Source organism: Beta vulgaris, chromosome 5 (assembly GCF_026745355.1).
Source record: "Beta vulgaris subsp. vulgaris cultivar EL10 chromosome 5, EL10.2, whole genome shotgun sequence".
NCBI lineage: Eukaryota > Viridiplantae > Streptophyta > Magnoliopsida > Caryophyllales > Amaranthaceae > Beta > Beta vulgaris.
In genome coordinates, this window is record NC_079206.1 from 33,358,530 (window position 1) to 33,372,574 (window position 14,045).

Genomic DNA, 14,045 nt, shown 5'->3' on the forward strand with positions numbered 1-14,045 from the left:
CACTGACTTGGTGCTTTTCTTTAACAAGTAAGAACATAATAGATCCAAAAAAAATCAGGGAAAGTCAATTAAAGCTCGGAGACTAAAACTTAACTTCACGCGTACAGGAGTCTCCGAAAAGGAACTACAAACCTTCAAGAGACCCTCCATTATCCGTTGGTTTCTTTCAAAATTGGCAAGCCAACCTTTTCTCGTCATTCTTTACCAGGCAATATGGACATGTCACAAAACAAGGTTGGACCCAACTCAAGCCAAACAAGGTTAAAGATAAGTGCCAAACAGAAGAGCCTAAAGAGAAAAGAGGAGCAGATGATTAACATATTACTCCACCCTAAGGGACAAAACATTTAACAGAAAACGACTATTAGTGATAACATTCCTTCTCATAACAGCATCTCGATTGGAATCTTCTCTATGACACCACCCAAGTAAGGAAAAAAAGAAAAGCTTTAGGAGGAGCTTTTATCTTCCAAATATCAAAACCAAGAAAATCCTTGGGAAACCTTTTTTTTGTTCTTCAAGAAACAAGAGTGCTTAAGAAAATAGGAATCACTCTTTGTGACACCAAAACAACTCATCATTCCCCTCCCAAAAGACCTCTACAACACAACTATATATCCAAAGACTTTGAGATTGAATCTTCTTCTTAATCACTAGGAAGTCTCAAAAGGGTAACAGTCCGATGATAATGGTTATCAATCCATGATAACGCCTCAAAAATGATAGCCTCTTGAAATGAAGGCAACTCTGAGAAAGTCTACAAAATCAGCTTTTAGAGGTTGATCACCTTACCAAATGTCATGCCAAAACAAAACTCTTCAACCAATATTAACTTTGAAGCCAAGCACTCTCTGATTTAGAGTGTTAAGGAGATTATTCCCCAAAATCTGAATATGTGGCCTTCTATGGCGTATTTCTTACTAGACTTTTCCTCTCTCCATCAGCAACACCAAGGGAAATTCCACATTGGACAAACTCATAAGTCATATCAGACTAAAACTAGCAAGTGGAAATGCAAAGCTAATGTTACACAAATGGGATCCTCATGTGATTTAGATATAATACCTTCACCTACGAGGAAAATTTTAAGGGTTCTAAAACAAAATCTATGGCTTTAACTGCCAAAGGTTCAACTAAGGAAAAGGGGGTTAGTTATTTTAGAACGGATTCACAGACCTAACTAAATTAATCGGCTTGTGTTAGGCTTTACTCACCTAGAACAAGGGTCTCTAAGCTATCACTAATTGAATGCGGTTATCTAATCTGAATTTCTCTTCAAATTTCAAGAGTTACAAGGAGAAATTTGATGACTCAATTATACACTAAACATGTAAGCAAAGTTACAGCCTGAGGCCTTTATATAGGCAATAGGCATCGTCAAACCTGGACCTAGACTAGATAGGAAAGTAACTAAATCCAGAACTTACTCATGAACGCGTCAAGATCCTAATTCTTGTAGGGTATCATGTGTCATGCACAAGACTGAGCACCTACTTTTGATGACCTTGGCAGATACAGCTCACAGGAGTTACGGGAACACTCAATTCACTCAAAAACAATTCTGAAGCTCAATGCACTACATATCAAACAGGGGGATTTAGTGATCTTGATATACCGTAAATGATCATGACTTAGGATGACAATTTAGATGCATTAAGTGCTTAGACATGGAGCTATATTCCATCCTTGCTAAAAGCTTCTGGCACGAAAAGGTGCAAACTCAAGCAAGCAAATATTTACCTTAAGAAGCCACGCACTTGGGCTCCATATTCATTGACTGAGTAAGGTACACATGGGTTAAGCCAGTCACCTTGAGGCACATAAATTGGTTCCTTCTTCCTTGTTGGTAGGGTAGGCTTAGGGGGGTCTGATACTACTAAGCGAGAGCATAAAATTCAATCAGGAAAGTTGGGTATGTAACTATATACTTACTCCAGAGCTAGCATGAAATTTGTTTCCTAGTTGGGAAACTATTTAAGCTGCACTCAATGTTTTAAAAGTCATCATCTGATGCAGTACATTAATAGGGACCTGGGCAGGCATAGGCTAAAAGAGGGTCACAGTAAAGCAATGTGAGGTACAGATTTCCGCAGCTATGACAAGATTATTATCTAGGATCATGTGTGGTGAAACGAGCTAGAGAACCGACTTTCACATGATAGCCATAATTCCGGTCATATAAAAAGAATTTAAGATTTAAAACCTCGTTTTCAATAGAAGAGTTAAGAGCTAAGGTAGTAGGCCATCAAGATCCTCAAGTGACTACAAGTTCCTCAACTACACCTTACCAGAATTGTCTTTTAACAGCATCAAGGTACCTTGTGTGCCTCACGTCTTGGACAAGATGGTGCCCAATGGCTCAACAATCAAAAAGATATTAATGTATATTTGAAGGCTCTTTCTTAAGTTCTTGCTACAAAGATTGAATCTTGGATGATTCTTGATCCAAGAACGTGAATCTTGATAGCTATTGAAGGCGTAAAACCAGTTTCTTTATGGATTATTCATACGTTTTGTGGCTGAGAGTAATAGTAATTAAATAACAAGGATATGGAGCTATCAATTTCTCACCAAGGATTGATAACAACTAGGGTTGCATTCACCGCCAAAGCGTTGGATTCTCTCCTAAAGCGTTAATTCCACAAGGAATAGGCTGAACTCAAAAACATTCACTATCTTTTATTAATCATGAAAACCGAATATAAATACATTAGAAGAGTCCTAATTCAAACGCAACTAAACAAGCTTAAAGATAAGAACAAATAACAAACCACACGCCTTACTATATTTAAAACACACCTCTAAGCTACTGAACACTCCTACTAGTGTTCTAACTCTTAAAACAAGGAAATGAAACTAAAACAAAAGAGAGTTCTAAAGCAAATAAAATACATAGTTTCCTAACAGAACTAGAAAACTACATAGAATGTCCTAACAGAACTAGGACTAGTGACAATGATGCTCTTCACGTACATCAGATATTTATGGAGAAGGTGTAGTTACAGTCCTGCCAAAGTGGGTACCAGGAATTGAAGAAACAGCCCATAGCCCCATACATTGATTATATGATCGTCCACGAGCAAAACCTTGAAGTGAGGATGCAGTGAAATTGTTATATCTTGGGGATCACAAAACTTTACATGGCTTGGCACTAATCAAGGGACTTCCAAAGTTTTAGACTACATGATAAACAGAGTCCTGACGTAATGACTAAAAATAAGATACATTCACACCAAATGATAGTAAAAAAAGAGTTAACAACTACATAACCTTCCAAATCTGCATGCTGTAATTGACTGTAAGTATTGAGGTAACTGTACATGTGCATGCCTAAGTTACATGTAAAAGAAAACTCTGTAAAAGCACCAGAAGCCTCATTCTACCAGCTTGAGCTTAGAAACTACTTAAATTTCAGGTATGCAATCATAAGTGAGATCACTCAGCCAACTAAAAACCTCAAGGCTCAATCTTAAAACTTTACTTTACACTGGAAACTAAGATACTAAGAAAGGATGTCAGGTTGGGACACCAAGGGTAAATAACAGTGAGAACTTGTCAAGACTCTGGACAAAACCACTCAGCACATGGGTAAAATGGTACTAGATCTTAATCCCCCGTTCCTCCTACCTTTTTCGGTCTACGAAGCCTACTACATTCAGTCTACCAGTCAGCGTTAGGTTGCAAACTGTGGACCCGCAATAAAAATATTCTTATAGTCTATTGTGACCATGGCCTTTCGTTTGTGTGTGTGAAAAGGATCTTAAACAAAGATATTAGGCAGAGGCCAAAAGGATGGGATAAGAATTACCAGCTTCTGTCGATTTGCTATCCTATTGCTTTTTCCCCCTCTTTTCACTAACTTGTAGGCAGGATGTTAACTTTCAGCCCATATTGCCTGTAGGTATCAATTTACCAACTAATCAACTATATACTTCCCTAATCCTTATATGTATCAGGCTCATCACTCATGTCACAAGTACTATGCTTCAGCACTCACAATTCACAATCATACCCAAATTAAAGTCCTACTTGTATCTGGGTACTACTTGATTCAATGGAGGATCAAATGAGGACTGAGGACATCCTTTAAGAGATCAAGCTTGTACTACGAATTTGTTTGGACTTGGAGAAGGTTTCGTTGTTAATGTCAAAAATGCTTGAATTTCTCTAGAGGTTTCTTTCATGATGATGGTGGTAGATCTTGGATTGCTTTATGCTAAGATTAATTATAGATATGCAGGTTTGGTTCTAAATCCCTTGTATTTTTAGTATATCATTGCAGCCATAACGCCCCCCAAGATTCTATAATTTATTACTAAGATTTTCCATTTAAATTACCCCCTGAATACTTGCCTTACAAAATTCATACACTGCATATAGATTATGATTATTACTATATTATGGGGCCTTGGGGTTTATGCAAGGCATGTTCAAAATTCAATGTCCAAACTTGATTAGGAGTTTTAGAAGTAACGTCTTACATGTCTAAATAAAGGATATCAAAAATCTGAAGAAGGTATACATGACACAATGACGTATGGAAACAGAACACATTTTTCTGCTCTGTTGTAATACATATACTGAGATTAATAAAGGGTTGAAAGTTACCAGCACGCGGCTAACAGAATTTTCAAAATTTTCATAATCCTTCCATAGTTGTTCAACATGGTGATTTGGAGTAACAATAGCTTTTTGATATGCCTTGCGAACAGCAGTCATTCGCTGAGTCTCGTCCTGTGCTGAACGTGCCTGCCAAATCACCATGTTAGAATTCAAAAATCATTGAGAGGGCATTGTTAAGATAAGTATGACAAACCGGTATGGACTTCAAGAAGCTGATGTACTCCATCCATACAGGACCAGATGCAATATCAGCTCCTGTTAAAAGACATGCAAGAAGAATATATTATTAATAAATTGCTTAAAGTAAGACACTAAAAGAAGAGAATATCAGGATGGTTGCAGTTGCACCTGCCTCGAAGTGACCCTATTCATTACAGAACTTTTTAGTAAGTATGATTCTCTCCTAGTACAAGAACCACATATTTAGATTAGAGATTTTGTGCAGCCCATGCGTTATTTGGGGGTCAGCAACAGCTTAGATTCAAGTATATAACAAGCGTTCTATTTATTAAAATCATCGACATGAATTAGCAATCTTCAGGCCCCAAACACTGCATAGTGCATACACAAGCTAAGGCTACATGAACAGTAAGTTATGAGATGAACTCCCTACACTCTTGATCAAGAACACAGCAAAGCAATAACAACAAACAAGCACACAAAAAAATAAGCCCAGAAGGAATTGGTATTTGATTGAAAGCAACAAAAAAAATAAGCTCAGTATTCGAGAAACCCAGTACTCTCCCACTACTAGTTACTCTTACAAAATTCATGCATACCCTCTCTCTACTTTCCCTTCCCATTTCATATTCCCACTCACTAACTAACTCTGACATCATCCTTTCTCTCCGTAACAAATTCTGACATCCTCCCCCAAAAACCGTTGTGCCCTAATCATTCTCTTCTAGAAGACCCTTTCCCCTCTTGTGGCGCCTCGAACGTGGCTTGGTTCATCAATACCCACCCCCAAATTCTCACCTTGTCCTCAAGGTGGAAGGATTCCAGGCATGGGTGAGCTCTACATCTTCTCTAGGTGCCTCAAAGGTGGCAAATTCTGCCATTTAATGAGTGGTTCAGCACGAGACATGTTCCCTTCTTGCACCCAATGTAAATCCAAAAGCTCTTATGTTTCTACAATAATCTCCATCTCTGAGTTCAACTGAACGGGTATGTGATCTCCCACTGGCACATCCCCAACAGCATGTTTCAAGAGTGACACATGAAAAACAGGGTGCACCTTGCTATCCGCAGGGAAATTAAGCTTGTAAGCCACCTCTCCTACTTTGTGCAGCACCTCAAAAGGCCTATAGTATCTTGCGGCCAGCTTCTCATAAGGCCGTTTTGGTAGAGAACATTGTCGGTAGGGCTGTAGTTTGAGAAAAACCTTGTCTCGTACCTCAAGTGCGCTTCCCTCCGCTTTGAATCAGCAGCCAATTTCGTTTTATGCTGGGCACGCATTAAGTGAAAATGTAAGTCATCCAATATTGCATCGCTATCCTTCAATAACTCTTCTAATGGGTCCACTGGAGTGTGGCCACGGCCCATCCATAATACATGTGGAGGATCCCTCCTAGACAGCACCTTGAATGGAGTCATTTTGGTAGAAACGTGAGGGGAAGTATTATGAAAGAATTCTGGCGAAGGAAGCCATTTGGCAAAAACCTTAGGTGTCCAGCCACAAAACAACTTAAGTCTCAAGGCCTTTGTTTACATTCTTGGTTTGCCCATTGGTTTGTGGATAGTAAGTCGTAGTCCGCTTGAGAGTAGTGCTCTGTAGGCGATATAATACTCTCCAAAACAGACTCAAGAAAATGTGGTCTTTGTCAGATATAATAGATGCGGGAATCCCCTGCAAAACGGACCACTTCTTTCACAGACACATCGGCCACTGAAAGAACAGTAAAACGTGACGGAAACCAAAAAAATGAGCATATTTTTGACAGCCTGAAAGCAGTTGATTTCGTAGTTTTAGAATTCTGCTGATCCCAAGTACTCCATCTCTATCATTGCATATTAGAATATAGAAAGTCAAGAAGAAAAGGCATAACCAGAAGAATTGTGTGAAATAAGTAAATTGATCCAGTTGAGGCATAAGAACGTTTTGATTTTGAATTCTTCCCTCCAGACAGCTGAACTCCGTCAAGCCTCTAGAAATGGTGGTTACCACCACGACTAGAATAATATCCACCCCTTTGGAGAGTGGTAATACCTCTATGAAATCCATCGTCACATCCTCCCAAACTAAGGTAGGTAACGGTAATGGCTGAAGTAGTCCAGCTGGGGAATGTTGTGACGCTTTTTGCTATTGACATACCGTACATTGCTGGACATATTTTGCCACGTCTCTCCTCATACCCACCCAATACCAATCAGCCGCCATGCATAGATAAGTTTTCAAGTGCTCGGGGTGCCCGCCCACCGGAAAGTCATGGTACTCTAGCAAAAGATGTGGAGCAAAAGAGGAAGTTCTTGGTATTACATGTCTGCCCTTATACAGCAATTTATTATCGATGACGGTAAATCCCACATGTTCTTTTTCTTGTGCCGAAATATCTGCCCTGATGCGAACTAGCAGCTCATCCTTCTTAATCTCCTCCTCTAATTCATGCCAATTGACCCCCCCTAGAAGTGACCAGAGCCCCTAATTCCACTCCTCCTTTCTTGCATAAGAGATCGTAGGCCTCCCTATTTGAAGCTCCCAATTTGAATTGAATTTCAAAATCAAATCCAATTAACTTACTTACCCACCCCCCATTCCTCTTTGTAGTGAAATGAACCGTAGACTTTGTTGATCGGTCCGAACCTTCCCAACAAATAGTGTTTCCAATTTTGCACCACTAGACATATAGCCATCAATTTTTTCTGGTAAATTGACTTGAGTTGAGATCGTTGACCAAGAATCTTATTGAAAAAAGCTATGAGTCGTCCCTCTTGCATGAACACCGCCCCCACGCCATACCCCAATGCATCCGTCTATAGTATGAACATTTTATGGAAGTTTGGCATTGCGAACACCCGGGGCTTCGTCATGGCTGCCTTCAACAATTTAAAGGCTGTTGTAGCCTTTGGAGACCACCCAAAACTATATTTGCACAATTGCTGAGTTAGTGGCTGTGAAATGTGAGCATAATTAGCGATGAATTTGCGATAGTAACCTATGAGCCCTAGGAAGCCTCGCAATTCTCTTAAATTTTTCGGCTCTACCCATTCCGACATCGCCTTGACCTTGTCCATATCCACCGCTACCCCGTGGCTAGACATAATATGCCCTAGGTAGGCTACTTCCCTTCTCTAAAACTCATAGCGAACAAGGTGTGTTGTGCCAAAGTATCCAGCAGACGAGCACCACCCTCTCATGTTCTTCTTGCATCCTACTCTGCACCAATATGTCATCGAAGAAGACTAACACGAAATTTCTCAAATAAGGGGGAAAAACAACGTCCATAAGTGATTGGAACGTTGTTGGAACATTGGTGAGCCCAAATGGTATCACCAAAAATTCGTAGTGCCCATCATGAGTGCAAAACGCGGTCTTGTGAGTATCTTCCGGTTTCACCAAAATTTGGTGATAACCCGCCTTGAGATCATGTTTTCCGAAACATGTCGAACCATGCAACTCTATTAGAAGCTCATCAATAACCGGTATCGGATACTTATCCGGAACTGTTTCCTTGTTTAATGCCCTATCATTGACGCAAATGAATCTCCGGCGGTACTCCACCACGCTGGTCGTCTGCTCGGTGGCTAGCCATTACTCAAAGATCCACTCCGGTCCAAACTGTCGTAGGACAATTGTTTTCAGATCTTCCCACAACCGGATTGAGCGGCGCTTATTCTCCCAGTGCCACCACCGTAAAGCATCTCCATTCATTGACACCACCGCTTCATACATCATCTCTGCTTCCCTTAAGCCATAAAACCCAAAGTAAGGTTCCGCCCTAACTATCCACCCATTCGGGTCGGATCCATCAAATAAGGGCATCAACTTCCTGTACCGCCAATTACCTCCTCCCTAACCACTCCCTCATGGAGGGCCACCACCTGAGTTCCCCAAATATCCGCCCATACCTCCACGAGATCCGACACCTCCTTCGAATCTCCCATCATCACCTACGATTATTGCCCCTCATTTCCGATCCTTTCTCCTCTGTTCGCGCTATTCACCTAACATTCGTTCGAAGAGTCGTGCACCACCTCCCGACTCGCCATCGCCACCCTAACTTCCTCCTGAAATTTGGCTTGATCCAGCCTCAATTGATGGGCCTCCACCTCCTGGGTTTCCCGAGACCGGTCCACCCTTCTCTCCAAACGAATGACCAACGCTTCCATATCTTCCCCAATCTTCTTCGTGACATCAAGTTGCCCTTCCAACAATTGATCCCTCAAAGATTGCCGGAGAGATGAGATAGGAGCAATAATAGCCCTATCCACTACTTGGTCTACTTTGAAAGCAATGAAGGAATCAATATCCGAGAATTGATCCTCCAACTGTTCAATCCTGTGCGTGCTTGTCTCAGGTGCCATGATCTTGCTCTCATACCACGTGAGATGAACTATATGCACTCTAGATCAAGAACACAGTAAAGCAAAAGCAGACAAGAAAATAAGCCTAAAAGGAATTGGTATTTCATTGAAAGCAACAAAGATAAGTTGAGTATTCGAGACACCTTGTACTCTCCCCACTACTAGTTTCTCCTTACAAAATTCATGCATACCCCCTCTCTACTTTCCCTTCCCATTTTATATTCCCACTCACTAACAAAATTTGACATCATTCTTTCTCTCCGTAACTAATTCTGGCATCCTCCCCCAAAACTATTGTCCCCTAATTATTCCCTTCTAGAAGATCTTTTCCCCTCTTGTGGCGGCTGGAGTACACGTGTTGAACACATGGTTTGGCTTCGTTCATCACAGTTAAAAGGATGTACCCAACTTGCAGATACAATACAAAAGCAAGCAAGTTTTATTGCTCCATGCCTATACTATCCAACTTCAAGATACAAGAATTGCCGACATGTGACTTTTAGACGATGAGGAACATAGATATTAATTATAAAAATAAAAATAAAAAGCTCACCAACTGAAGGCTATACAATCCTTTAGTCAGACAAGACGCTATTCCTAAAGCGAAAACACTAAACAAACAGGTGGGGCAAAGATGGTGATCACACACATAGTGGGACAAAATTCAGAAAGTATACATCTTACTGAAACTTCTTAAAGTATATTTGCAAGGAGAGTTTACTCACCCACATAATTTAGCATAAAATCAAAGGCTTTCCTTGTCTCTTCTTGACCATCAAAGCCCTTCTTCTCGTTGACCTTCTTAATAAAACGGATGTAGCACCTCCTATAGACACAATATTGGGCAAACAATGAGATATGTTGATAATACTAGGCAACATACAAGGAAAAGTATGTATCAAAAGCCACCAAGGAACTAGGGTATCACATGCAGCAACTCCCCTCAAAAAGCATGTAAGGCCAATTCACAGAGCAAGCTAGCATGTCCGATTGTACATTGTAAAGTCAACATGAAAAAAAGGCACTCACCAAAGAGGAACTTGAAGGCAGTTCAACAAACAACGACTAAAGATTTGTTTTGTAGCATCATCATTATTAACAGCCATTTGTACCTCCACATACTGCTTCCAAAATTTTGCCTGCAAATGAATTTATTAAGTTTGGATTTATATACATCAGGTTAGGATTCCAAATGCACAATGGACAACAGAATTATATTATCCAGGAAACCTGTTAGAGACAGTATCAGAGAGGAGGAAATCAGACCAGATCTTCTCAATACAATTTAACATGTTTTTCATTTCAGTGAAACTTAGTTCTCAGAAAAAGCAAACAAATGGATTTTCATCATCATGGTCACTTGTTAAAGAGATATGTCAGAAGAGGCAGGATTTGGGTTCATCAGAACCATTTGATATTGCAGCATGAAAAAACACCATAGGAATCTAAATTATCTACATGTTCAAACTACCACTTGCCAGAGACCACAGGAAGCATGAACAGTTAAACTAGAGTCCACTTATGAAATCTCATACCCTTTTATATGATTTATTCATCACCAATTTCCCCTCTGGGTCAAGTGAGTAGCTCCAAAGGCAGACTGATTTGCAGTTTAATCAAAAGGGTCACAGATCAAGTTACATGAGTCATAGTCATGAGATACTCCCTTCATCCCCCAGAGAACTTCCCATTTCTCCCTTTCACGTTTGCCGATGCACATTTTCTATCACTAAGGCTCCATTTGGTACGACGTAAAACGTTTTCCTGGAAAGCTGTTTTCCTCTATTTTCAGTTTTACATTGTTTGGTTGAAAAATGAGTGTAAATCATTTTTCCTTGGGTAAAATTACAAACCATTTTCCCTGGAAAACTGTTTTCCTTATCTCTCTTGTACACTCCTTTCACTACCTCCTTACTTTCCCTTACATTTTCCTTTCATTTCATCATTTTCCTTACATGGAACCAAACAACGAAAAACTAATTCTGGAATTGTGTTTTCCATTGTAAATTATTCTCCATGAAAATCATTTTACACTGAAAATGTTTTACGCCCTACCAAACGGAGCCTAATATCTTCAATTACATATTAGTAAAACTTATAAAAGTTTGATTTTCGCAATGTACTCAATCAGACGAATCAAACAAGACCTACATGACTGTTTTTCTTATACATTGGAAAATTTTAGATGATTTTCTTTACTTATGAATAGTGCCAAAATTAAAAATGGAAAGTCCTTTTTGGGGGATGGCGGGAGTATACGGCAAGCTTATCATCTTTATCTACATATTCTGAAGGATCGTATTGTGCATCTGACCAATATCAATTTAAGGATCAGCTAACTGCACAAAGGTGCGAGAGGTGTATAAAGACAGATTTTCACATCACGAATTAAGCTGCCAAACTTCACAAAGTCACCAAAATGAGCACCCCAAAACTAGAATTCCAATGAAACTACAACCATAACTACCACTTAGCACAGACACCATTAAAGCACAGTCAAGGGTGAGAATTACATTTGCGCAACCTAACTGGCTTATTGCAACAAATGCAGAGAAGCCATTTCTGACCAAACAGAAAGAACAAAGCAATTGATAGCATGCGGATAAAGATAGGAGAAAAAGCACAGCTACCAGCAAAAAGTTACCAAAGATCCTTATAGCCTGTTTCATTCAAGATCCTATATTGCAAATGAAAGCATGCAACGATAGTGACAAGGTATGATATCGTTTCCAACTTCTAAAGCGTTCCCTTGCTTAATCAAATTGTTTGGTTGATGACTTCTTCGACTAGCATAACTTCTCAGGCTCTCACTCTCCTCCCTCCCTAAATAAACACTTTCAAAACTCAATGCACAATTCTTTAACTCTTTCTCCTCTGTGTATTTCTCTCCATATGATTTCTCACTTCAGAAGGCCCCAAGATTCCAGTGGCAGATACACTAAATTGAGACTTTCATGGTCAATTGTCCATGTAAGTGTCAGGTTCAATACCTAAATTTGGTGATGGGTAGAAGGGGTTCGTATCACGGAATTAAAACTCTCCCGTTCCGTTACAGAACGGCCGTTCTGTAACGGATTTTGGATTTGCCGTTCCGCGAAATCCCGTTACGGAACGCCATAATAAAATTCACATACTTCTCGCCGCGTTGTCCGTTCCGTAACGCGAACTCGCCGCGTTAGAACGCTTTTATCCCCGTTACATCCGTTTTTTTCAAACATTGGCCAAATTCTTTCTATGATTTAATTATATAGTTGATGAAACATGATATTCTATTAGATTTGATTATATTATGTTGTAATAATGCTACATAAACTAAAAAATGCAAATAAAGTTGAAACATATTATGTGAATTTTTTAAAAAAATTCACGCTGCGTCGGCCGCGAAACGTTCTATTTGCCCGTTACAAGCTGTTCCCGCGAAAACGTGACCGTTCCCGCGAACGCGACCGCGACCGCGTTTTTTTTCCCTGGTTCGTATACTTGAGATATCCAATCATAGTCTGAACCCACAAAATATGTATAAGAATCTACCAATCCTAGGGATCCGTAGGATTAATCGTGATCCAAGGTAATAATAAAAAGTTTGAGTTTCATGGTGCGCAAAGTCAAAGGAGAAATAGGGAGGAGGGTGTGGTGGTCTAATTTTGAGAGAATGACAGTGATATGGCTAATATGAGAGAGAGAAAATGGGAGTGATACGGCTAACAGGAGAGAGCGTGAAGAAGTCAATAATGGCAAGGACAATTCAATTTCAGTCGCTTAGTGCAGGAAGCTTCCCTGTTAGGTATCCCAAATTGCTATCTTCACTAAATTATGATTATTCCCTTTTGTTTCCCCTTCGAATTAGATTATGATACTCCGACTAGTGTTTCATGTTGCAGATTCGCTATTACACAAAGTCACATAAAAGAACAAACACTTCAAACCAAATACAATATAAGTATGGTGTCATCTTAATTCCAACTGCAGCGCCATCAAATGCCACAGCAGCAACAATAACCAAACTATCAACAATGACAATATTAATATAGTATTATAGTAACAAAAAAAAACCTTTTATCTAAAAATTTAAAAAAATTTGATGATAATGAAACTGCACCAATATTACTTTCACCACAACAGAAGCGTATATTGCAATAGTTATAGCAGAATAAATAACACATTGGTCGTGACATGGGCCATTACCAAGCATAATACTATCTACCTATAAACCATAAATTTCCAAAATATTATATTTACAGTACTTCACTATCACAAACTTGGCAAAATTACAATATATTAACAATGATATGTTTAAAATGAAAGAAAGAGCTTACAGCAGTAGGGTATATGGCCAGAAGTTGTTCATATATAGGAGCTGCTTCAGTGATTGGCAGATGCTAATAATAATAGTAAACATATTCAATAAACAATATTAATATCAAATTATATAAGGAAAACACTAAAGAGCATGAAAATACAAAAAATTGATATATGAAAATTACCGATGCCTCATTAGCCAAAATCTCAGCAGCTTCGACATTGTAATTATTATCGATAATCTCAGCCATGTCAATTTACAGCGGAAATATTAATCCTGGAACGCAAAACCAAATTCCAATTAGCAAAATCAAAGTCCTATGAAGAGGAGTATAAGAGAGAGAGAGTAAAGATTAGAAAGGGGCAAACTAACTGTAAAAATGGAGAGAATGAAGCTGCAACTTGTGTCCAATTTTTAAACGAAAAATTGGCAAGAGAATTTGAGGGGTTGATGAGTTTGAGCCTTTAATTGAGCAAGACAGTTGATGGTTCCGTACTCCGGCGAGGTGAGTGCTGTACTGCTGTGTCTGTTTATGCATTCGGGTTTGTGTTAATCTCACTTTCCTATCCCTGACCCTGGATGTTCGAACTCACGTGCC

At 39.4% G+C, this 14,045-nt stretch overlaps 1 protein-coding gene across 1 annotated transcript in view; it reads right to left on the minus strand.

Moving 5' to 3' along the window:
• LOC104893770 (cleavage stimulation factor subunit 77) overlaps positions 1–14,045 on the minus strand; it is a 41,157-nt gene extending 27,112 nt beyond the window's left edge. The window contains exons 1-7 of the mRNA XM_010679906.4: positions 13,820–14,045; positions 13,632–13,723; positions 13,464–13,526; positions 10,177–10,286; positions 9,873–9,973; positions 4,817–4,878; positions 4,609–4,749 (exon numbers count right to left, since the gene is read on the minus strand). Of these exons, the coding sequence (XP_010678208.1) occupies positions 4,609–4,749; positions 4,817–4,878; positions 9,873–9,973; positions 10,177–10,286; positions 13,464–13,526; positions 13,632–13,697 (543 nt within the window). The 5' untranslated portion in view covers positions 13,698–13,723; positions 13,820–14,045. The remainder of the gene's footprint in view (positions 1–4,608; positions 4,750–4,816; positions 4,879–9,872; positions 9,974–10,176; positions 10,287–13,463; positions 13,527–13,631; positions 13,724–13,819) is intronic.